The following is a 26098-nucleotide window of genomic DNA, read 5'->3' as shown; positions in this document are numbered from 1 at the left end:
CGGTGACACACAACAACAAAATGAATGAATAATGCAAAACGAAGGCATTTGGCAAACATTTTTATCTGTACAAAGCAATTTTTTTTTCTGTAGTCAACATCATTAGCTTGACCCCACAACTGCACAATATCAACCCCGTATATAACATTGCACCCACATTAATTATGAATTGATGTTAATATTTAGTGATAGCTACATCAGCATATTGTTAACGCATCCTGCGGCCAAGACCGAGCATCAAACTTTGGGTCCCTCTCATGCGTTGGCTCGGCGGCTGTTACTAGCTGCATCTCTCCTGAGTGTAACTGAACGGGCTCTGATGAAGTGAAACCTGAGCAGAGAGGTTCCTGTTGCAACCAGCACGATCTGCTCTTATTTCAGCTACACGTTGCCCCTCATTTCACCCACTTAAATAGTCTGGAGAGCTCAACTCATCGTGCACTGTAAACCATCAGGAGCCTTGTTTTAGAGTGATGACAGAAGAGAAGGCATCAGATCTGAACCAGCTATCTCTCTGTCTCGGCCCGGATGAAATAAATACCTCATCATCATCCGGGACACAGTGTTTTTTTTCCTGACAGTCCCTGAGGACGTCTCTTCTCCTGAGCTGTTAGATGTGCTCTGAAAACAGAAACCCTGCAGCACTCTGGATGCTTGAAACGTGCGAGCTGCCAGTCGGCTGCTTCTGCCAACGCTGGGACTCGTTTACCAAACCCCTCATGGACTTCCATCATAGGGACAACAGCTCAAATACTACATTTCTTGTGATCATTTAAGATCTATTCTATATAAGCTTTCCCCCTCTTTTTTTTTTACTAGTTTAAATAAAAAATGAAAATCTCATTTGACGTTTTGTTAATCAGTGGAGGTAGTTTAAAGGTTGTTTAATGAATTACTTAGCAGACTGTATCCCTACATAAGGAGTTGTTTGAAACACTGCACTCAGCCCTGGGTAAAACAATAGTGTTAATGTCAAGAGGTTTGTTGAGGGATGCACCAATCCAACTATTGTTTTTATCAACTCCCATACTTCAACTAAATGTAGTACTAATCAGATACCAGTGCTCGTTTTCCCCTAAACAATCTGTACGCCTTACTCTGCAACGCTTTTTGAAATATTTTTTATGTTAAGTAAAACAAGGCTACGGTGAGCTAGGGCACTAGCTGGTGGCCCGTCATGGTTGAATGAATACAAGTGATAGCATAAACACTGAATTATATAACCGCATTGATAAAGAAACTTGATTGGTCACATCATGGCTGATACCTCCTGATCCACTTAATTAGGTCTGGTTCTAAACCCTGCACAGAGATGTATATATTTTTAATACTAAGAAATAGGCCTGCACAATTGCGATCTAGTTTCACCTTGTTCATGTTTTAAATATCTTTGATTTTATTAATATTTTTTTTAATGACTTTGAGACTCATTTAATTCTACGAGCCAACTGCATCACAAATGCTACTACTTTCTTCTGTGAGTTTAAAACATAGACTGTAGAAACGAACGGAACGGTGCAAAACAAACCAGAGGAGCTGAAATGAAGTAGTAAATTTAGTTTGGTTAAAAAAAAGGAAATATGAACTTTTAAATTGTATCTACCAACCATCAACCCAACACACATTTTTTATTAAAACATGGATGCTTAAATGTATCCAGCGGCACTCATAATCTGTTTTTAATTGTCCTGGAAGAAAAATTGGCTTGTGGAAAATTTGATTGGCTGGTAACTTAAAAAATGTGGTAGCCATGTTGGCTGGTGATTACAAAAGTTAATTGAAAGGCCCTTGTTGTGATATAAACAGAGGATTATTTTAATTTCTGTTACTTTTATTGTGGTTTTGAAATTAAGGTTCCAGTCTCGCCCTGACTCAGTATGTCTCATGTTAAACCTTTAAGCCTTTCAGTTACAGTTGGGTGTGTTCGTCCTGTTTCTTCTGCCCGCTGACCCTCACTCTGGCTCTACAGTCGTCATGTTGCATGGCTGCCGTTACACCCCTTCAGATCTCCCTCACATGTCTTTAACTGCTGCTGCTTGTTTGAGGCTTGAAAACAATCCTCAGAGAAGCAGAGCACTTTGCTGTCCAATTAAAATATACACAGAGGCGTTTCTGCTCTGGTAGCATTCAGCCAGCTCCCCCAGGTAGGGGATAGCTTGTGCTGCCTCACAAGTTGCATAAAGAATGACTGATATAATTGCAAAGCAACAATGCTAAAGATCCGTTTAAGGTCATTTAGAAACTGCGTCTCTATTACAAAGAGTTAGAGCTGGGCGATTATGGAGAAAACCAAATATCACAATATTTGACCAACACCTATGCCATATTACGATATATATCGATATCACAATATCGATATATTTTCCATCTCTACAAAGAGTGTATTTTCACAACTTAAAATGTCTTGCTCTGTAAAGATTTTGGTCAAGGTTCTTCAAAAACTAAAAGGAACCTTATCAAAAGAGTATCTTATGTGTTTATCTAAAACAAATCTGCTGATTTACAGTATCAAACGATAAAAAAAATGCTAATATTGACATCTGTTGTTGGTCGTACAATCCTGTATGTCCAATATTCCCATGAAGCGGATCTGCTGATTGATTAGTAGTAGAGCCCGACTGTTAAAGGATTTTTAAGGCAGATACCGATAAAAATATTCGGTGATTTAATAATCTGAAGTTCCGATATAGCGGCTGATATATATTTAGAAAAAAAAAAACTGACAAAAAAATAATTATACAACAGGGACGTTGTAGAGTGTCCTCTGGTGGACAAACTATACAATGGCAACACTCATAACATGGTTGACCGTCCGTTTTGTATTTTATTTTTTGAATATACTTTTATCAGAATCATTTATTTGTCATTATAAATGATTCTGATGAATAAGTATTTAATTTTCTATCACTATCAGCCATTATTACTGCCGATATTGATAGATTGGTAAATGCCTAATGCCGATGTATCGGTTGGGCTCTAACTAGCAGTGTTGTGGTCTAAGACATCCGGAGATATCAAAGAGCATAAACAGTAAATGTCAACTCATGTCAAATCAACTCATGATATACTGTCAAATCCCCCAACTCTAGTTTGAAACACTCGTATTACCTTTTAGTCTAAAAATACCAACGCTGGTATCTCCCGTCACGTGCTGTTGCAAAGAAGATTTGTCTCAGGCCTCTGGCATACAGCCTCACCGTGACTCACACCATCAACTCTTCAACTTCAGATTAAGCCGGGAGAAAGTAGAAAGGCTTGAAAATAAAAAGATAAATAGGAAGTTGACACTGAGGTCACCTGTGTAGGTGGAACTGCAACAGGTAAGAGGGCAAGGATAGCATTAAGGTTGTTTTTTTCACTTGGACGGTTGGCGTGTGGAAAAGGAATTTCTACTTACCCGAAGTTAATCATTACTGACCCCTATACAAATTTAGAATGTGTGTTGGAAACAGCATCAAAAAAAAGTATAAAGTTTTTGTTTTCAACCAAACAAAGACAAAAGAAAAAAAGAAAAAAGACCCATGTTAATATAGACATTTGTTTACTATTTCATTAGTATATTATGCTATTTTTGTGAACCCAAGACTTTTGTAAACCAATTTTAAGAACCAAAACAATTTTCAACTTGAGAAATATTTCTGCTTTAGGGCCAAATTATCTCTTTATACATTGCGCTGGAACAACTTTGGGCATCACTATACAGGAAGTTGAGTTTGTTCTGAACATTTTGATGTGAAACACATGGGGATCAGGTTGTATGCAAAAACTGTTTAAAAGAAGAATTTAAGAAGATATCTTAAAATACCCTTAAACCTCAGAGGGTTAAAGCGTCAAATGTTGAAAAAAGCATCAAAAGTTTAAAAAAAAGAAGTCAAAAGCATCAAGCGCCAACTCAATTCTTAATTGGCCAACGGCAATTTATAATCAAATCATTCAACAAGAATTCTCAGACTAGGGGCAAGAGTATAATAGCGTCATTTATGGCCCCGAGCCATCGGGTAACCCTTAGTGTTGAGCCCTGGGTGGACAAGATGTGTAATGATACAACTGGTTAAAGACCAGGCGTTTGCTTTTTTCCTCCCCTCTTGTTTTGCACTGGGTAGCAGGAGTGTTGGAGCAGTACGTGAGCTGTGAGTGCGACGAGGTGGAGTCCAGGAAGAATGCTGTGCATTCAGAGCTGCACTAATGAAAGCCATTAGTCGACCAAGCTGCCTGAGTCGAGGCTCTCCTGCTGCTTCACCTGAGCTCAGCGGAGTCCACCAATTGCATCATGACCCGCAAAAAGCTTTTATCTCTTTAGCCTTACACATAAAAGCCCAACATTCTTTATGTTTTTCATGGTGTGTTCAGGTTGTTACACTGAGGGGGGTTGTGCTCAGTGCTCACATTGTCAACAGCAATTGTTTATGGAACAAAATAATTAAGCTTCATGTCACGGGCAGACAGTCTTCTTCAGCAGGAAGATACAGCAGCTGGCAGCTTGGACAGTTTGAGGATTAGAGTCAACAGAAAGTTGATTTCTGAACAGAAAGGCCTTGTTTTCCCTCTTTCACACTTAAATGTGAGACCACTGTGTTTAGATTCATCCACTCTGGAGACAATCCTGGTCAGAGAAATGCCGGCTTAATGTCGACAGAAGAATATGCTTTTTTTTTGTCTTGATATGGCCTTAAAGAGTCACTCTTTACATACATAATGAAATGGCATCTTAACTTCCGTAATATATGATTCCTGCTAAAACAGGCTGTTGGAGTGAGATAATAGTCTAAACTGTAAACCATCTGCTGCCAGTTTGATAATATGGTGACAATCTGCAAGCTGTATGAAAATGCACTGGTAGAATTTTAATTCATAATACAGTTAAGGTCTTCAATCTGTGCAATACCCGTGGAGAATATTAAAAGATGATGGATTAATTATGAGAGATGAAATGTGGAATTGCTCAAAAATCTGTGTTGGTTGAAATACCGGCATGTCACGATTTCAATTTGGCCCGCGTCCAAAGTAAATAAGAACACACAGCGTAGTTTACAGCTAAAAACACAGCAGAACTTCTCCAGACATCAAGGCTGCTGCCCGAGTTGGAGAGGCCGGGAAAATAACAGAAAAATAACCCTAACCCCTACCCCCTAAGCCTAATCACAAGCAACCCACTGTAGAGCGTTTGGGCTCCAACAGGATTCCATTGTGCATTCAGGTGCCCCTCGTTAACATCATGTTGCATTCAGGTGCCGCTTGCAAAACTTATGGTGCATTCAATTATACCTCGTAATCTCTGAGAAACACAAAACTGTTGATAAAAATGTATCTCTAGACCTCTCTTTTTAATAATCCTTTTGGGATGACTCCCGCAGGGAATATGAAATTTCCAGTTTTTAGCAAGAAGATTACAAAACAGAAAAAGCAAAAGACAGTATAAAGATGATGATGATGATAATAACAATAAAAACCTTTGGCTAGAAAAAGACAGTTTTCATAAATTATCAGTCAACTGTCAGTGTCGAGCCAAGTGTTCAAATGTCCAGGTGTGTATGTGAGTCCAGGTGTGTATGTGTACAGTATGTATTGTCCTCTCTGCCCTATTTCCTCCTCCCCCCGAGTGAGGAGTTGTAGAGTCTGATGGCATGAAGGACAAAGGAGTCCTTGAGTCTGCTGGTCCACTTGGGAAGGAGCTGCCTTCCACTGAACAGGCTCCTCGGCTTGCAGATGACGGTGTGCAGGGGGTGGCTGGCATTGTCAGTAATGTCCAGTCTCCTACTCTCTGCCATTGTCACCAGTGAGTCCAGCTTCATGCCGACCACAGAGCCAGCCCGCTAATCAGTTTATCCAGCCTGGAGGTGTCCTTCTTGGATATGCTTCCCTCCCCCCCAACACACCACAGGACACTGGTGACCACAGACTGGTAAAACATCCACAACAGTTTTCTGCAGATGGTGAAAGACAGCAGTCTCCTCAGGAAGTACAGCCTGCTCTGTTTCTTCCTGTACAGGTGGCTGGTGTGTGTTGTCCAGTCCAGTTTGTTATCCAGCCACAGCCCAAGGTATTTGTATGATTGTACGGCCTCCACCTCAACTCCCTCCAGCAGGACTGGTCTTGGTCTGGACCTCCCAAAGTCAACAACCAGCTGCTTCGTCTTAGAGGTGTTAAGCTGTAGGCAGTTAGTGAGACACCAGAGAGCAAAGTCCCCCACCAGACTCCAACACTCCTCCTCCCTGTCACCCCTGATACACCCAACGATGGCTGTGTTATCTGCATACTTCTGTATGTGACACAGCTCCGAGTTGTAACAGAAGTCTGAGGTGTACAGGGGGAAGAGAAGAGGGGCCAGCACCATTCCCTGGGGGGCTCCAGTGCTGCTGACCTGTGCTAGCGCAGGATGAAGTCATTATTACATAGCCGTTGTTAAAGCATCCATTGATTGGGGCAGCTGTGGCTCCGTGACAGAGCGGTTGCCTGTCAATTGGAAGGTTGGTGGTTCTATCCCTGGCCATGCAGTCCCATGTCCAAGTGTCCTTGGGCACTTAACACCGAGTGGCCCCCTAAAAAACTTTTAGTTAAAAATTTTTTTACAACACATAAAAGCACAGGGTAGCTTCTATTAGTTATGTAGTTTGATGCCATCCCCCTTGCAAATGTCAAAAAGTATGTTCAGCTGTTCAACTCTTGTTGCATATAGGAGGGATTTTGTTTTAGAATTATTTTGAAGAGTCGGCATCCAATAATCCATATTTTAGGGTCTAAAGACAGAAGCAGCCTTTACGACCACAATCACAATGCCTGTGAACCTGCCTGCTCCAAGCTATGAAATTGGATTTAAAAGTGTAGTTTACAGCTTTATTTGATACCTGAGGTGTTGTAGCAGCAGGTCGGCAGGGGTACGGGGATGTGAAATGTCTGGGATAACTCTCTCCCCGGCTCTGGATTGTATGAGCTGAAGGGATGTAGTGAATTGGCCTTAGCCCACGAAGCCTGCCTGGACTGATGCCCAATACTGCGCTGCTGGATATTATAATTAGCTTCTTAGTGGGACTTCATTCAAGTTCACATAGGGCTCCCGGGCAAGTCTGGGAAAGACATTTCATTCCGTGCACGTCCTCAGAAATATGAACAACTGCACTAAAAAAAGATAGGAATACTGTGTAGAACAGTTAAACCAATGAGATGTAACTCATATTCACACCCCAAATCTTAACAGAAACAGTAGTAAACTCATGGAAGTGATGCTTTAGGTAGCTTTTTAACTGGGTGCTGTTAATTGATTTTCCGATATAGTAAGTAAGGCTTCATCTTTACGCAAACCTCTTCAAACAATGAAATACGTGCCATTTGAATTCGAACCTAAACTGTTTCAGTCCCTGTTCCTTCTTTGACATTGGGATGGACTAAAACAAATCGTCAAGACTTAAGTGACGTTTCCAGTTTTTTAAATATTGACAGCATAAACATTAAAACATTAACTAAAAGGATGGATTAATACCATTATCTGCTTTCGATCATATTCCTTGTTACAAATAATCTTCAGTTGTAGCAAAAATAAGGCCTTAGTGTTAAATGGACCATTAACATGTCAATCAATTTTATTATGTGTAATGTGTGTTGTATACTAGAAGGGAACTCTGAGAACGCAGACCTCCGTCAAGGAAAATAAAAAATAATTTGTGTATTGTCATTGTTTTGTTAACATCCTTTACTGCAGCATAAGGAAACTCCTCCCAAAACGCATGAAACACTCTTTGGCTTTAGCTCATATGCAGCCATTACTATCTTCTTCTTCTTCTTCTTCTTCTTACAAGACAGCCACCAGTCCTGAGTCACAAGCGCCAACTCAGTTCTTGATTGGCCAATGGCACATTTAAATCAAATCAATCAACAAGCATTCTCCGACGTAAACAAGGGGAGGACCATAAGAGAACGATTACATAACAAATGATATGATGATGGTCAGAGAAATTAGTCTGGAGAACTCGTCAAAAATGTAAAGAATATCTGACAAAAAGCCAAAAACTTTGAAAGCGTAAAAAAATGTTGAACGTCAAACACTACGGCACATTCAAATCATTCAACAAGCATCCTCCGACGGGGGCACGAGAACGATAACGCCGTTTATGACACGATGACACCCGAATGTGCAAGTGGGTTGTTATATTTAATTCCACGGTAGTTCTTCTGTAATTCAATTGACAAACCTTGTCAACAGGATTTACACATTCTATATTTTGAAATAATGTTATTTATGAGGTCAATTTCCTATATTGGACCCTGAGAAAACACTTTCAGGTCCCCTCATGGAGCTTTGTAAAAACCCATGTGTATGAATTCAAATAGCTGTGATGAAATGCTGCTTATTCAACTGACTCAAAACCTGTTTCACGTTTGTTTTCAGCCATGTTACAGTGCCTTGAAGCCTAAAAAGTACTGTTCCCCAAATGCTAAATTGCTATTGTGTAGAATAGCAAGTAATCAGTCAAAAAAAAAAAATGTAATGGGGGAGCCATTTTCCCAAACCTTAAATCCACCAGCATCATAGAGATGTAGACGCCTGATGGGAGGAAGCAGAGAGGGTCGAAATGGAAATGTACTGTAAGTCCTGGGTTTACTTTCAGCCGTGCACTGGCACATGATGTCTCCATTACCTGGCTGAGACACACACACACACACACACCACCTGCTGCTTGTACCCAGCGCAGACGACTCCCTACATGTGGCACTCTGTTCTGATTGGTTGTGGACAGTTCAAGGAGCTGAAACTGAATCCAGGAGCTGGTCTGCAGCTACACACTTATTAAGTCTCCTTAATTTGTTGAGTCAATGTCCTGACTATGGGTGGGACAAAATATTGATAGAGCAATGTATCATGGTCCTTCTTTGTGCGATACACAAATCTATACACTGGTGTCAAATATCGATATGTTAATTAAAGAAATAAGGCGCTTCAAATAGATTTTTTTTGGTCTCAGTGTTGCTACTTCCTGGCACCTTGAGGTGGGTCTCAACACATGAATGAGGGAAACTTAAGAGGAAGAGATTTTTTAACGGGATGACGTACAGCTGTTTGAGAAAACTAACACACAACGCAGCCACGTTGAAGTCCAAAGTCTGGACCCTTCGGTGCTCTATAGTTAGGTAATTTTAATTTACAGACACCCAGAAAGCCTTGTGCTGCAGGGTTGTGTTGTGTCCTAACAGTTTGGATTTGCTGTGAATAAAGAGAGAAAACCTTTTAACCTTTTCACAGGGATTTTGTACTCATAGTTAGATTGATATTGTGATGTATGATTATAGGATCGTCCAGTTATATTTTGATTATGGCAGAGTTGCTGTATCGTGATATTGACTGTATGCAAGGCTCACCATCCAACAACATTGTGATACAGCAATTCTGCCATAATCGGTATATGTGAGGTGCAATGTGATTTCCACCCCTAGTCCTCGCTGCTGCTATTGGAGACATATGGAGTAAGGGTTCAGTCAGTTCAGCTTTTGTCTCACATTTCCATACCTTCCTCCACAGCGCTACGGAGGAATCGGATCATCTCTAGTTTAGAGAGCTGAAAGGCTGACAGATCGTTCTTAATCAAAACACTCTTCAGGATGACTCTAAATATGAATTTATTTCCTCTTTTAAGAAAGTTAAAGGGAAACTTGGCTCAAAACATTGTATCACATTGACGGTGCCGAGAAAGGGGGACAAATATACCAAACAGCGCTTGAAAATTTACACCAGTGAATGTACACAAAAATAAGGAAAACCAATGGATGCTTAGGATGATAGGGTAAATGTTTCCAAAAATAATGGGAAAACTGCAAAATATCAAAGAGTATAGCCTTGCAAAGACACTGGTCTTGTTCTTTTCAAAACAAGAAAGATCTTGTAACTGATTGATAGAAACCTTCTTATTCAACACACGGCTGTGGCCATCAGTGGAAACTATCGATTTTCCACAGCGATCCATACTGACACACACTTGTAAACAGGAACACGCCCACATGCGCAAAATGTACAACTTAATCTGCTGTGTATAAAACTTTCCAGCCAAAAGTGCTTTACAAACAGAATAAGGATAATAAAGAAGATAGTATGGCAAGCAATAAAAATGCAAGGCAAGCTCCTTTCTGTGGACTGGAATAATGAAGCAGGTCTGAAGGAGGCAGCAGCTCTCTCAGCTCTCTGCTCTTTCTCATAATTTCTTGGCATGTCTTTTGATCCTTCGTCAATACAAAGGCGGTTTTATCTGGGAGGTGCCGTGACCGGCGGTTCTATTCCTACGTTATGACAATATCATGACTGTGACAGTGTGACTCAATTTTCTTCCATTTTTTTGGCAACGAAAGTTTTCAGGTCGCTTGAAAAAGTTTTGCCATTTGTTGTGCATTCATTGGCTGATTGAGTAGTTTAGCACCCAAAGCCTCACTGCAGACTGTGACGGTGTTGACATGCAGCAGAGCTCAACAGTCGTTGAAGCTGTCCAGTTTGTCTGAAAACCACACTGAGATAGGCATTTTCTACACTTCACTCATTCAGTTTGACACCATGTTTTTGAGGGATGTTTTCTGTTTGGGAGTGGTTCACCCTGATCAGGACCGCTAACAATTTATCATCAGAGGTGTTTGGAAACAAGTTACTTTACTATTACATAAACTCAAGTAACATTTTTTTTTTAATTGAGCTTGTCAGAGTAGCTTCAAGGCAGCATGCATGTTACTCTTACTTGAGCTGATTTTTGTTTTTAGAAAAATCCTTACTTTACATTTGAATGCATTCATCACGCTGCTTTTATGTTATTATAATATACCTTTACTATGTAAATATCCACACTCCTTATATTTCTTTATTTATATTTCTTATATTTCTAATATCTGAGCAACTGTAACACAGAGTTTCCCTTTGGGGATCAATAAAGTATTTCTGATTCTGATTGATTATTTTATGCCTTCCTCGTTGAGAGGCAGGTGGTCAGCTGGTCGCAGATCTGCTGACGCTCTGTTATCTCTGGCTCTGGAAGATGACGTCCTCATTCCTAATCTGGCCTGAAAATGATATTGGCTCAGGTATTTGTTGTTCTGGGAAACAGCTGTTATTTAGCACAACCCCCAGATTATAGATTCTGAGCTGAACCCGGCGGGTTACATTTTGTGTTTCAAAACTGAGGATCTATCTTTGGATCAACAACCAACCGCGTCCCCTTAACATGACACTTGTCAATGAAAACACAAAATGTTAGTCCTCAATTTGGCGCACACACACACACACACACACACACACTGGTGCTGCTGCAGCTTTTAGTAGCAGACAGGAATGAGAGTGGTGTGCTTACTTGGATGTTTTCAGGCCCATAGTGCACCACTGATCCATTAATGCATTAATGAAGGTCTAATCCTCCACTGAAAAAATAAATAAATGAACATGCTGTTTCATAACAAAGCAGCTGTGTTTCCTGAGCCCTCTGTGTGGGTGTCACCCAGCTGGGCTTTATACACTGGCTTCAGGGCCTGGCCAACCTTTACCTCTACTGTAGCTTTCTCCAGAGACTCCTGACTGCAGGTGAGCATGCATCTGCCTCAATGTGCTTTTAAAGCTGTAACAATCAGAAGTGTGTGTGTGAGTGAGTGTGTGAGAGAGTGTGTGTGTGAGGCCTGGCATGGCCTGGCCACTGGGTGGAAACATGCCGCGAGTCACCAGCCAAAAGCTTTATGTTCCGTTTTGGCAGTTTGTCTGTTCCTCTTATCACATAGAGTTTTTTTGCACACTCTAAAACAGGAAAAAAACAGGATAAACTCAATTTATATACTTTCTATTTCCTGGTTTAAAACCTCTTTGCCCCTTTTGATGGTTTTGCACCAAAATGGCATCCCTATACACAGTTTAGTGAGATCAGTATCTGCACTGAAGACTTTAATTGTGCAGATTAGCACAACTGAAGACTGACAAGGGCATGCAGGTTATTCTGAGATGCTCATGCAGCTGTTTCTTTTATACCACAATGTACAGCTTGTATAATATGTACATCTTTTATTCCGTCCGCCTCCTGACAAGAGTAATTTAGGAACATGTATTCAAGTATAGTACTTTATGATTTTGGGGTATTCATTTTAAGGCCTTTTTGTGATTGCATTTTTTAAAATATTTAAATAATTAACAAACAATACACTGGGACATAGGAACACGTCCCAGGACCAAAGAGAAAATAAAACAAACATACATATATGTGTGTGAGGTCATTATCTAGACCTTTCCTGGACGTTAATGTGTTGTTTGGTCAAACATTTAGTCACGTATAGCCTAATTTGCGCTACAGCACCTGCAGTTTGTTTGATTTTACAGCGCCCCCTGGTGTTCAATTTGAATAGAACTTTCAGGGCATGGTTCAGGTCCTTATGAGGACATATCCTGAGAGATTTGTAATGATTGGACCATGAATACATGATTTATAGTAAAATGTATGTAATGCCACTCACCTAGCTTGTGCTTGTAGCGCCCCCTAGTGGCGTATGTATATTAAACTGCATGGGTATGTCTGGGGCACTTATCTGAACATACCCTATGAGTTTTGTGTTGATTGGCCTTATGGTTGCTGATTTGTGTTCATTTATGTCCAGAGCCACGTCCCTTTCAAAGTTCAATAACTTGAAAAGTAATTGAGATATGGATATGCTTTATACAATAATAATAATAATAATAATAATATAATAATAAGCTTGATCCATTGATTCACTGAAAATTTGGTTGAAACCAGAGCTACGATGTAGGAACACATCTCAAAAATGTGTTTTCAAAAAATTAAAAATGGCGGAAAAAATATTCTAGGGGGACCTTAATGAACCTTGAGGCTTTTTTGTGGCTGCTTGGGTTCGTATTTCTATAGAAACAAATGCACAACGTTTCCAGTTATTCCCCCAAGTTGGTAGTTCTAGTTCGTTCCAGCTCACAGGAATCTGAGCCGGCACGGCAGACAACAAATGATAATAATAACTAAAACAGACAAACCTAGACGGGCTCTACCGCTTTGCGGTTTGAGCCCTTAAATACACAGAGAAGAAAGACTGGGAGGGGGGAGACCTGACGACAACAACACAACAGCAGGAATGGAGCTCGCAGCTCACCAGCAAGCCTTTTATCCCACTTTCTACTTCCACCCCACAACAATCCAGGCAACGTCTCGCGAGAGGGAGACTTGGTTAGTCAAAATAAGAGACCAGATCAACCAAAAGGTGAAGAAAAGAACGTTTTAGTTCTCTGGAGGGTCCTGCCATGATGTTGTCAGAAGCTGCAGGGTGAAATCAAATCTCTGGCGGAGTGGGCGGGGTTTACCCACTAGGGGTGGGAAGCCCCAGACCCCTCCCTATACGAGATCATCACAATACTTATGCCAGGATACGATATTATTGCAATTTTGAACATGTTGCAATATTCTGTGTTATATTGCAGTTTATAACCTTTTTTCCAACTTTTTATTTTTCCCAATTTCAAATGATGTCCCCAAAAGGACATCTGTTTTATCTAAAAAGATACATGTCTCTGTTGTTCATATCAGTTCAATTGTATTGCTGTAAAATGGGATTGTCAAGTAGACAAACTGACCAACACGTACAGTAAATAATAAAAGATCGATAATTTGCACCTGTATTGCCAATGAAAATATCTCGATACCATGCTGATCCCATGCTGTATTGATGCTCTCCCCCACCCCTGTTACCCAGTCTAGGGAGCTGTAGTACCAACACACAAAACATAATAATCGCAGTCAGAAATGAAGAAAAGAAAAACTCACATTTAGCACCTTCTACACCACAAAAATAAAAGTTAGCTTTAGCCCTTTTTTGACATTACTAAGGCTAAATGTCACTACCATGGTTTTCATATTCTTGGAACACCGACTTTCATTTCTTTCCTCTCATATACAGACATTCGCTGGGTTGAAAACCTCAACCCAGGAAGTGATCTCGCAACGTGTAACTGGAGAACAAAGTTTTTCCAAATTTCCATAAAAACATGTCTAGCTTTAATTATTCTGAAAATGAATATCGCAATCTATTTCACACTCAGCTGGCATAAGCTCATTAAGAGTGGAAGTGTAAACTGAGCAACACCAGTCTGTTTCAAAAGGTTAATAGTTGATCTGCTCTCTTTAATGTTCAGTTAGTTCGCTTATACAGCGGTCGTCAGGACTGACACTCTTTTGCCTCGTCTGCTTCCAGCCTCGACGAAGCCGCCCGTCTCCAATTATCACTTTCCCCGAGACCCTGATTGGATCTCACCTTTCGTCTTAAAACAAATGTGTAGAAAATGTGCAGATCCCAGCCTGAGATGCAGGATAACAGCTTTTTTAACGAGGCGCGTTACCTCAGCACTGTCAGAGGTCTGAGCGACTCCAGAGAAAAAAGGGGGTGTTGATTAACATCATCAACTTATTTTTGATGATTTTTCACACATTATTTTTTGCTTACCTACCGCCACAAGCATTTTCTAGGTTCTACCCCTCACTGAATCACCTCTTTCTGTCACACATTCAGAGTTTAAGCTGCTCTAAGTAAACATTATTTAATTAAACACTTTTTATGTTATCCGCGTGACGTGGCTCTGGCCCTTATTTCTCAATGCTGCTTGACATGCTGCTGCTACTTATGTAAGCTTGTTTACTCATTAGTCGGGGAAATATACAATGCAAGATTAAATTCACATTGTATATTCAAGTCCCAGAAAGAGGAAGTTAGGCTCTTATTTGCACCCAGTGTTGTCCTCTCCTCATCAGGCTCTCAAATCCGAGCATGCTGGGAGATCACGATGGTATTTTTGAGGTAAACACAAGTACCAGCCTTCGTGTGTGTGTGTGTGTGTGTGTGTGTGTTTCCTCTGCAGCATGCCCCATGCCAGCTGTGGCTCACTTATATAACATTTGTAGTCAGTTTTATTGGCTCTGCAGTAGAGTCGGACATCTTCGGCGGAGGAGATCAGAGAGTTTGTGCTGCCGATGAAATATGTTCTCTGCCGTGAGGAGGCATAATTTTCAGGCTTACAATACCTGTGCTGAAGCACATGTATATGATCTGCCTACTACAGGGCTGCTGTGACCACCTACGCATATGGCCTGTGTGTTTCCATAAAACTGAGAGAATGGGTTAGCAGGTCCGGACTCACATTGTTCTTGACGTATGGGTGACATATTCTCGGTGACATTGCCCACAGGTTTCTGAAAAGCCAAAATGAAGCTCAAAGTGGGTGGCTTGGGTTATCGCCATCTTGTCAAGGCCTGATGTCAGCTAATCCGGGCAAAGAGGTGGATACTTGATGGAGCTAAGACGGGCTGAATGAAGCCTACAGTCTACGTTTGCTTCCTGGGACGACAACCCACCTGTTACTCAAAGCGAAACACCCTTAGTTATGCAGAACCTTAAGCCTGAATATAATTCAAACAGGTGAGTTATATTTGGGGGTGGGGGGGGTAGATTGACTCCCTTATGAAGCCAGCCTCAAGTGGCCACTTGATGTAACTGCAGTTTTTTGGCACTTCCATGTTGACTTCACTTTTCAGGATCCGAGGGCAGATTTTGGCCATATCGCCCAGCCCTGATGTCATGCAGAGTTCTTTGGTGCTCGCATCAGTGCAATATAAAACCACAAGTAAACACATCTAATGTGTGCAACGGAACAAAAATGTGAAAATAAATGACTTTTAGGTGTGAAATGGTCCTTAGTCACTAAATCTTTTAACTTGTTATGGATGAAATAGTCTATCAAATCATGTAGAGTCATGATGTAATATAGTTGGGTAGAGTGAAACTAATCACTATAGTTCTGACTAAAAGAACTTTATAACTCATCTGTACTGAACACCATCCATAGTATTCTGGCTCTGCAGAAATGTGACACACATTCTGATCTCTTCACACAACAAAATATGTTCTCTGCTGCGAATATTCATAAAGGCCACTTTTCATATTCCTACACATTGTCACGTAGAGCACTTAATTTATCAGGCGAGGCTGCAGTACACTGGAAATGAATTGGGTAATTTACAAACGACGCGTGTCCATTTTTGGGAAAGAAGATATCATTACCTGAAAGTCATACTGCAATATCTGACAGAGAAGATTTCCATTTACCCGCTGTCCTATTTACACGCTTTGATATAATCCTACCGATTTATTATATTTTAGTTTGTCATTAGTTTTGTGGGTTTTGAGAAGCAGGAGTATTTCAGTTTGGATACATCATCTGGGAGCAAAACTACCAAGTGTCTGAAAATGTAAGATCCTGGCATTTGGATTAGCATGAGAGAGTCTGCAGCACCTTTTGTTGTCAGATCAAGTGTTAGTCACAAAAGCTTTGTAAGAGAGAACAAGGTTGGTTTTTTTCCCCCATCCCGCCCGGTGCATGCTCACAGGATTGCACAGGGCGTTATTTGAAGTCTTGTGTGAACATAAAAGCCTGCTCATAAAAGTTCCCCACAGGGATGAAGACCTAAATAAACACAGCCCCCAAAAAATACCCTCCTCGAGTTAATCTACCATTTCTCAAAATGGAGATGCTGGAGGAGGCACAGGAAGAGAATACCTGAGGATGGAATGGCATGGTATGAAGTGGCAAGGGAAAGCCATTTGGTGGATGTTTCTATCCAGAGTGCATTAGAGCAGCATGAGTGGATGCATTTTTTAGCAAGACTGCAGTCTGACCTCTGACTCATGTGGTGTTACAGTCTTACGCTACGCACTGGGAAGGGCTCTAATGACCCCAGTGCCTAGCTGCAAAATGCAATCAAGGCTGTAGGTCAGATTTCTTTTTTAAAGGTAGCAAGACAAAAACTGTATTTTACTTTTTTTGGTGTTCTGTTCTGGTCTTTGTGTGGTCTGTCATACTTTAGTAGACTCTCTGTTGCTTTTGCAATATTGGCCATCTCTTACAATCAGTGCTGAATGATGCAAGAGTAGAAATAACTCAGTATTTCCTGAGATACACAGACTTTCCCCAGGCCTCTGAGGTGAAACAATCTGGGCCTTGTTACATGTTACATTGTCTGTTAGCCTGCCAGTTGTGCTTCTTACCTCCAGCCTTCTGTCTGACCACAAGTTTACTTTTACTTCTCCTGCAGGTATCTGGTTCCTTTCAGTATCAGGCCATTTTCAACAGTAAAAGAAGAACTTTAATTTAAATATTATAAATGATCTGTTGAGAATGATTTGTTGTACTTAACATCCTACAGTCCTTTGTCAATTTAATCTAAATTCGATCATACATTCAGATGGCCCTAGGGATTATCTCAGTTTATTCAGATTCTAGTTGGGCTGTAATATGGTAGTACGGTATACCGCGGGTATCAGTTTTAATACCGTCATAAAAAGAGAGAGAGAGAGTTAGAAACACTAATGAGAAGGGAGAGGTGTCTCCGTATTAGTGTTTGGTATTCACTTTCTGAACGGTGTAGGCACACGCCAACAGTTTGGTGACGCCATCCGAGCGCTAAGCAATTGTTTTTAATTAGTCACGGTAATACCGTATGCCGCTGTAAAATCGGGAGGAGGTTTGACGGTATCAAGATTATAAGAGCCTGTCTGGATGTACAGGTAGCTCCGTATAAGCCATCCTAGCCAGGATGGGGTTGTACTCAAATCTGTGCCAACGTGTTCGCTGACCTGCGTTATCTCGAAATATGGCCAAAAAAGTCATTCCTGCTAAAGAATGCAAAGCAACAGAAGGATATTGTTCAAATGTATGTTGTGATTTATGCTATATTCTACAGATATAAGCTTTTATCAAAAATAATAAGTTCTGATAAAACTCGTTTGTGATTAGAAACATTTTGATTACTAACTGCAATTTACATCTATTTTTTTTGTAACTGTAACGCATTACAATTATGTTTGTTTACGTACCGCCACTAAATGTAACTAGTTACTACAAACACTGCTTGCTACAGCCCAAGTGAAGGATTTTTAAGGTGATACCTAAACGAATATTTGGTTATTTAAAAAAAAAATATATTGGCCGATATCCAGAAACGCGTTACGAAACACAGATTTCCCTAACATTAGTTATTTATGAGTTCTTACTAAAATAATAGTATAATAATTTGTTTTATCTCACAATAGCTCAGAGCAGCATTAACATATATTCAAGTTCTGATAAATAAAATGTATAAAAATAGAACAAAAAACTTTTTTTAATTGGCCATTATAAATACAGATACAGATATATCTAGAAATGCCTAATATTGGCCAGTAAAATTGACCCGCCAATATATTGTCCGGGCTCTACTGCTTGCTGCACAACCTTTATCTAAACAGTCGTCATAACCAACAATAGCTATTGGTTCTCCATGCACAACAAAGTGCTCCATCTGTAACTCATCACTTAACTGTAGTGAGCCTAATTTTGCCCACGTGGCTTAATTGTTGCAAACATTTATCTCCGCCTGGAGTTTAATGATGCTAACTGCTGTTTGGTTAAACAAAATGAAAGGCTCTCGCAGGGCTTCTGTTCTCGCTGAAGATCTGAGTTTGGATTGTGTCGTTTTCATTTATTATCTCATGATGTGGGCGTTGTGAAGCCCTTTGAGACTGGAACTGTGATTAAGGGCTATGCAAATAAACTTGACTCAGAGGGAGAAGATGCGTTTACAGCTCCCAGTGTGTATACCGTTCACTGTATTGGCTTTTTTGAAATAAATGCAAAGCAGGACACACTGAGACTCTTTAGAGTTGTGCAGAGTCTTTTTTTCATCTAGATGGGGAAAAAACACCCTTGCCCATGTACTCTCTTCTCTGGCCTGATTTCATTGTCTTTTTGTTACCCGCTGAGCTCGCCATCTGCTGCTACTGCAGCATTGCCGTCAACGTCCTTAAAAAGTCATTGCTGTATTTTTAATTATCTTCGTTTAATCACTTCCCCTCTTCAGGGAGATGAAAGGTTATTATAAAATGAGCCCACATGGGGGATTTATTAAAAGTGCCGCAGAATGCTGTATGCTAGTATAGACAGCCGTGGATGTTGTCCTTGTGCCAGGTGCTTTAGCATTCACTGTTGTTTTTTTTGTGACATTGGTGCTGAGATGTTTCTGTCTTTGTAACGTTTACCTGTCCTCCCTGTCTGCCACGTCTTGTTTGTTTGCATGTCAGCGGAGTTTTTGGGCTGTGTGTTGAATTCAGATCCCGATGGGAGTTTGCGTCTTGCCATAAATATTTGACAGAAGAAAAACAACAAAAGAAAAAGAGAAAGCTGGGATGCAAAAAGTGTTTGCACACCCAAATGTATCAGAATGCTCTTTAAATTCTAATATCGCCTGTAATGAATGAACGTGAGGTCATGTTTTCGGGAGCATGGGCCAAGGAATAATCTATTACATTTTGGAGCAAATGCAAATCACGGAGCGGCTACACAAATTATTTTTCACTTTCAATGACATTGTAAGATGGGCATTTGTGATGCATTCATTTGGTGTCAGAATAAATGTAAAAACAGTCTGAACGCTAACATCGTGAGATAGGGTCTGCTCTCTACGAGTGCCCTTCTAGTTTAAGTTTTTGTTCATGTGCTGTAGTTGTGGGATGCACAGATTTTTCAGCTGTCTTCCACTGCTGTGGTATATTGCCAAAATCTTTTATCACAATATAGGTAATTTCATATCTCAATAACAATGTAGCATGTATTCAGGTAATTCCATGAATAAATAGTCTAGATGAAATAACTCCATGGTAAAACCTATTTTGTGCATTACTGTGGGAATTAAACATTAACAAATGAACTGGGTATTGTCTCATTTTAGTAAAACATTCAAGGATCAGAACGTTAAGCCGTCACCCCAATAACATAAATATGGCAATAATGCAGTTCAGCCGCGGGTTTTCTGACATGGTTTAAAAAGTATTAGAAGAATACATAAGATGGACATTTTTATGCTGTTTTGACAGTCTTTATCATTACATTGCTCCAGCCCTACTTGCACAGGAAAAACGACATCAGTGAACCAAAAAGTCATTGTGTATTTGCACTCCCTAAAAGTGAAATCCTTGACCAGGGTTCAAAATTTACTTTTTTGTCCACCAGCCAAATGGCTAGTGAATGTTAAATTTTTACCAGCCACTCAATAGATAACAATTGTTTTTTTGGCTGGTGATTGAAGCAAATCTGCCAACCATTTGCATATTCTACCATCATTTTGCTAGTAGATGGTACTAATTTTTAACCCTGTCCTTGACCACTGTAATGGTAGCATTGTTACATCTGCCTACAACCCGGTTAGTCTCTCAAGATCCGGTAGCAGGGAGTGCACATTTTGAATATTGAATTTCTGAGTTATTTTGTTAAGTAGGTAAAGTAATCTGTCATCCAGCACCTTCCTCTTCTTCTGCAGCCTTTCATTAGCAGCCAATTAAGTCCCATTTTTACCCCCGAGAGCACACCAGAGATGTAGCAGAACTGTGAAGAGGTGTTTTCACCAAACCGAACACTGTGGCACAACCACAGCTCAATCTGTCCTCTCTCCTTGTTGCCGGCACGGGATTAAGGCTTGTTGGCATTCATCCGTGTGTGTGTGTGGTGTGTCCTGGTCTCTCTCACGTAGCAACGTCCTCCATTATTGAGCAGTTGTAAATGCTTTGAAGTTGTGCTGTTTGAGTTTTTCTTCCAACACCGGGTAGAAGCGGCATACCGGCGCTTTTGAAAGGGTGAAATCTCAGCTTGCCTAGTAATTGCTGTGCCATTTTGATAAACATCCTTTTTTTCAGATAGTTCTCTTTAAACTGTCCAAATGTTGAGGTACTTTACTTGAGTCTTTACTTTTCATGCCACGATGTTTGTTTAGAGCTGGACCACGTGGAGCAAATTAAACATCTCAAAATGTTTGACCTAATACCATGATAATGATATTCTAGGGTTGACAATTGGTGCTTTCACAAAATATTAACACAGTGAGAATTTTAATAAATAATCGTCAGTAATGTGGATACATTGACTAAGTGGGTAAAGGCAAATTAAAGAACAGCTAGAACAGACAGAAAATGATCCACTTTACTGTAATGTAGCCTTTAACACCACACTAACCTCATATATTGATTATTTATTTATTTATATATAAATATCTATCTCGCCCAAACCCCGGAGAACCTGCCCACCACATAAAATATCCGTACATAATACAATAATCAATGAATAATAGAAATGAAACCATAAACAAAAATATCGGAGAAACATGTGGCTCCTACTGCTAGTTTCTTCTACTGGATGCTTAATATGATTCCAGACTTGCAGTGAGTAAAGGCAGAGCTGCAGCAGTGAGCACTGTCATTGAAAACGAGGTCAAGGTGACGGGGAATCTAATAGACGCTCAGCTCAACCCCGGCGATTCCCCCAGGAAGTTATAAATCGGCACTGCTCCGCTCGGCCTGTCTCCTCCACCACCACCACCACATGGTTACACCACAGGCCCGGGCTCGCATCTCATTATCCTTTGACCGCGTGGGCAAAGCTGCTTCATCTAATGCATTCAGTAGTGCGGAGAGCCTCGGCGTAATTTAATTAATGTGTTGGCGTGGGCGTGTCTGTGGTCAGATCATAATAAAACAATTTCCCAGTGGAATCAAAGTGGTTGGTGAAAAAATAAACACTGAAGTCTGGTTTATTGTTGAAGGCGGGTTGTTGATTTCTAATCAGGATAAGTGACTTTTTTAAAGATTTTATTTTTGGGGCATTTCAGGCTTTTAGACATGAAGACATGAGAGGGGGGAATGACATGGGGCCATGGGCCGCTGCAACAAGGAGTAAACCTCTAATGTATGTGGGCCTGTTCTACCAACTGAGAACAGAAGCAACTTGTCCCATATTGAACATGTAGCATCTGTTCAGCAAAAACATTAACTCGTCACAGAAGAACATGAGCAGAATGACTCACACTGTGATGGGATGACGCATGGTTGCAGAGCCCCTTAAATCCAGCGACATGTACGGTATACAAGAAGCAGAAGGATAGTTTTTATAGTTTAAATAAATGGCCTGTACAGGATGCGTCAAATGATAATTTTGGTCTAAATCTATTAGTATGCTCAGATAATCAGGATTAACTGTAAGATGAACAAACAAAAAAATAGGGGTGCAAGATATATCGACTCAATTTTGTTATTGCAATATGTCGAAAGTGTCAAATGTTTTATTGGCCAGTTACCGTGCCACTCACACAGTGACAGCGTAAGTGAAGAAGTAGTTAGAGACAACAAAACAGAACGCATCAGAGAGGAGAAAGTTTGCTGTGGGATTGTTGTTGTTTCTTCTGTTTTTTGAGCCAGCACAGGTCTGTAAAATGTGAATCCACTGTCAGCTGTTATCATATGATGCAGATGACAGGAAAGAAGAAATAAAAACAGAAACTCATAAAACAGAAACTTGAATAGGAGCGCTAATCTCAGTTTTATCTCCAGAGTCAGGATGAATACCGGACTCTCCTGGTGATTTTATTACATATTAACATATCATTTTTTTAACCAGTTGGGGGTAATTGGTGGTTTGCTTACTCAAGCATAACATACATTTTTGTTTAACAAATTGTCAGATATAACAGGTAAATGCATAGACTTTTTTAGATTTTTTTTTTTGTAAAGATTTCTTTTGTGCCATTTTTGTGCCTTTATTTGTATATGACAGCTGAAGACATGAAAAGGGAGAGAGAGATGGAATGACACGTAGCAAAGGTCGGAGTTGAACCCGGGCCCGCTGCGTCAAGGAGTAAACCTCTACACATGGGCCCCCGCTCTACCAACAGAGCCATCCAGGGGCCCAAATGCATAGATTTCTGTAAAATTAGGTAACACAGACTCCTTGCCTTTATTGTACGTGGACTGATCATGCTTACTGCCGTGTATAGTCCCGTCTCTCCCCCCCCCCCAAGCCCATTGTGAGCCAGCAAAAACCCTGGATATGACATATGACGTATTAAAACCACACGTCGGGCGAATTTTCAGGTGTTTAGATACTTTTGGCCATACTTTTTTTTTTTTTCTGGAAGTCGGTGTCGGTGTGGATCTGCTGTTGCAGGAAGGTTTTCACAGAATTTAAAGAAAGAAACTCTTGAGCAGCTTCTCTCTGATGAAGCCAGTCTGAGCCTAAATGTAATATTTCAGAAAGCTATTTTGTTTTGTTTTTCCTGTGTTATGTTTTTCATCAATTGCAATTGTTGAGAAAACATGTCAAAACGCTTTGGATTCTAGTTGTGAAATACAAAGCACAATGGTTGCAAATCTGACATTTAGGATTATGTTTTTAGCTTTGGTATTGCAGCCTCGCATTTTAAGCATTTAGCCGATGCTTATTCAGAGCAGCTTAGAATGAGCTTTAAATCGGGGATCACCCACATTATCAGCAACAAATACAAATACAAAGATTAAAGCTGTATCACCAAGGCAACAAACGTACATGGGCGGGAACGTGAATGTATAGTAGAGACATTTACTGAATATAGGTTCTTCTCTCTTCTCACAGTGAGACTCAAAAGAAACTGAACCAGGCCGACTGCCGTGAGACATTTTGACTGCATGAAGAGGCCGAGTGACGGGACCCTGGTCCTCACCTAGACCCCTCCCACAACCCCCCACCCCCGCTGCCTGGATATGGTAAGCCTTAATTGTTTTTATATGTGTGTTTCATAGCCATTAATAGACTCTATTCATTTTCTGGTATTTGTTTTTATTTTGGTTGATCAGGCTTCATGAACTGTAGAGATGGTAAGCCCTACGTCGATTTAGTTTGGAGTTTACTGGCAGCTTAAGATTTTGATTATCTTTAAGACAAAATAATGAATTGTAGACATATTGGACTGTTTCATGCAGCAGGATAAAATGAAGTGTGCTGTAACACTTTTTTGCCTTGTTGAAACACTTGGGGCCCTATATTGCACCCAGTGCAACGCAAAGTCTGATGCAAGTGTCTGTGATAGTTTAACCCTTGTGTTGTCTTCCCGTAGACAATGCAACATTTAGTTTTTCTGGGTTGAAGTTATACAATTGCCGATTAACAACCCAATGTGGCTGGTAAAAATGTTGAGTGGTTGGTAGATTTTGAAATCCACCAGCAACAGTGGCAGGTACCCAAACAAGTAAATTTATATCCCTGCCTGGCGTATTACTATCTTGAGGCAGCAGAAAGCGATCGCGCCATTGATCAACCAAAACCTCGTCTAAAGTCAATAATGCAGCATTTCATTGTTATTTCAATTAGTATAATTCGCCTAGGCTTGTGCATACTGAGCACACACTATGCTTGTCACACACACAGCAACGGTTGGTTGGTTGGTTTTTTTACGCCCAAAACAGACCTATGATTAAAACTAAACTAACCGCCTTTAAACTAGCGAAAGTGGATTCATACACGCTCTAAACGCATCTGCGCCACACAAATTGTTATGAAAGGGCCCTTGATGTAGATTTCTCTGTTGTTAGGTACCGATGAGTATTCTGCCCGTCCACCACAACACAGACAATCCTCCAAGGATTTGAGTGAGAAGGTTATAAGAATAAATTTATAGAGTGCAAAATCTGAAATTATCCCAAACCAGTTTCATTTAAAAACAAAACAAAAACAACAACCACCTCAAAACAAATCCTAATATGAATAGAGGCCATGCTGTCAGCTGCCTAGAGCAACATGATCTACGCCATTCAATCTTAAACTTGATGAATCCTAAATGTCTTAGTGAATACTGCACTATGGTTTTAAATTAGAATGGTCACTTTTATTCATACTAAGTTTAATATCTAAAAGTGCGATTTTTCTATAAAACCTTGGTCAATAAGGGAAGAACATTTAGTTTCCTCTGTTGTTTTCGTGTGTGATGAGCAAGCTCAAACAGAATCTATGGATTTTTCTGCTTGTGATGGAGATGCATTAACAGTCTTGAGTTTCATTTAATCTGTGGAAAATTCTGTGTGGCCCTGGTGATGAGTGTCTGTAATGATGTAAAACTCCAGCAACATTTGTGATTCAGCTTCAGGTTGTCATTCAACGCATTGATAAGCCGTTACCAATGGTAACGTTGTTTTGATGACCCTGATAAATGTCACAAGCTTAAAGTGCATTTGTATAACTGTAAAGTTGTTCTTTATACTCCCAAGTGTTGCTGGAGGTTCAACTTCTGGTCAGTCAGATTAGTTGGATGTTACATCAGAATTAAAATGGCGATTGTGTCAGAATGTTGGAAAGCTTGTGTTTGACAAGGATGTACAATTAAAAAGTAAAGATTTAAAAAAACTAGATGCAACCCATCTAAAAGACCTCCAGTTGTGGTGCAAACCACATTAGGAGTGGAAAATGGGAAAATGCTTATAAGACAAAACCCACAGGACCTGAGCATCAGTGTGTATTTCAGACCTGTTTATATTGTGTTCCAGAAAAAAAAGAAGAAAAAAAAAGTGACTTTCCCAATTGGGATCAATAAAAAACAATTTACAACTTAAAGTCTTGCTGTGACTAATAATGAGGTAAACAGGCATTTTAAGCAAACAGTGGCATCAGAAGTGGTTGATAATGGCAGTGTTGTGTTTGGAAAAGCTTTCTAAAAACAGGAAGAAAAAAAAACTTCTGTGCCAACAGCATCACTCCTCTTTCATTCGGCCATGTTGGCAGCTGTGCGTGGAAGAGCACTCTGTGCTCCTAATGGTCAAAGTCTCTGAAATACATTGGGGAATTTGTCAAAATTGTCTTTTGGTTGGGAGGTCCAGAAGTGGCGTACATATAGCAGTCAGGGATTATCTGTAAACATAGATTCATCTGATTCATTTTACTTAAGGCTTATGTTACTCCTAAATTAGGGATCATTCCATGTAAACGAAGTTTTCTCACAATAAATTCCAAAGACAAGTGTAAAACTAGTGGTAAGGAATTGGAATTATGTTTTCTAGAAGGTGTAAAATAGGGTTCTATATTATACTTTGTGCTTTATAAATAGGCAAAACAGACCAATCATAAGTGATTATGTGCTGCCATTAAAATAATTGAAATGGTTTCAAAACAGTACCCTGACTAAACTTTGTCTTATACCAGTCTGTGATAACCCATCAACAGAAGTTCCTCTGATCTTAACTGATAATTAAAATATTTCATAATTTCAGCATTTTTTAACTA

At 40.1% G+C, this 26098-nt stretch overlaps 1 protein-coding gene across 4 annotated transcripts in view; it reads left to right on the top strand.

Moving 5' to 3' along the window:
* Nucleotides 1–26098, top strand: part of LOC117944401 (spermatid perinuclear RNA-binding protein-like) — a 73972-nt gene that overhangs the window by 6853 nt on the left and 41021 nt on the right. For all 4 annotated transcript variants that reach the window (XM_034871179.1, XM_034871177.1, XM_034871178.1 and 1 more), the window contains exon 2: nucleotides 23462–23592. In XM_034871179.1, coding sequence (XP_034727070.1) covers nucleotides 23590–23592 — 3 coding nt within the window. In that variant the 5' untranslated portion in view covers nucleotides 23462–23589. The remainder of the gene's footprint in view (nucleotides 1–23461; nucleotides 23593–26098) is intronic.

Source organism: Etheostoma cragini, chromosome 5 (assembly GCF_013103735.1).
Source record: "Etheostoma cragini isolate CJK2018 chromosome 5, CSU_Ecrag_1.0, whole genome shotgun sequence".
NCBI lineage: Eukaryota > Metazoa > Chordata > Actinopteri > Perciformes > Percidae > Etheostoma > Etheostoma cragini.
The sequence above is the reverse complement of the archived record's forward strand: the minus strand, read 5'-3'. Positions and strand labels throughout refer to the sequence as shown.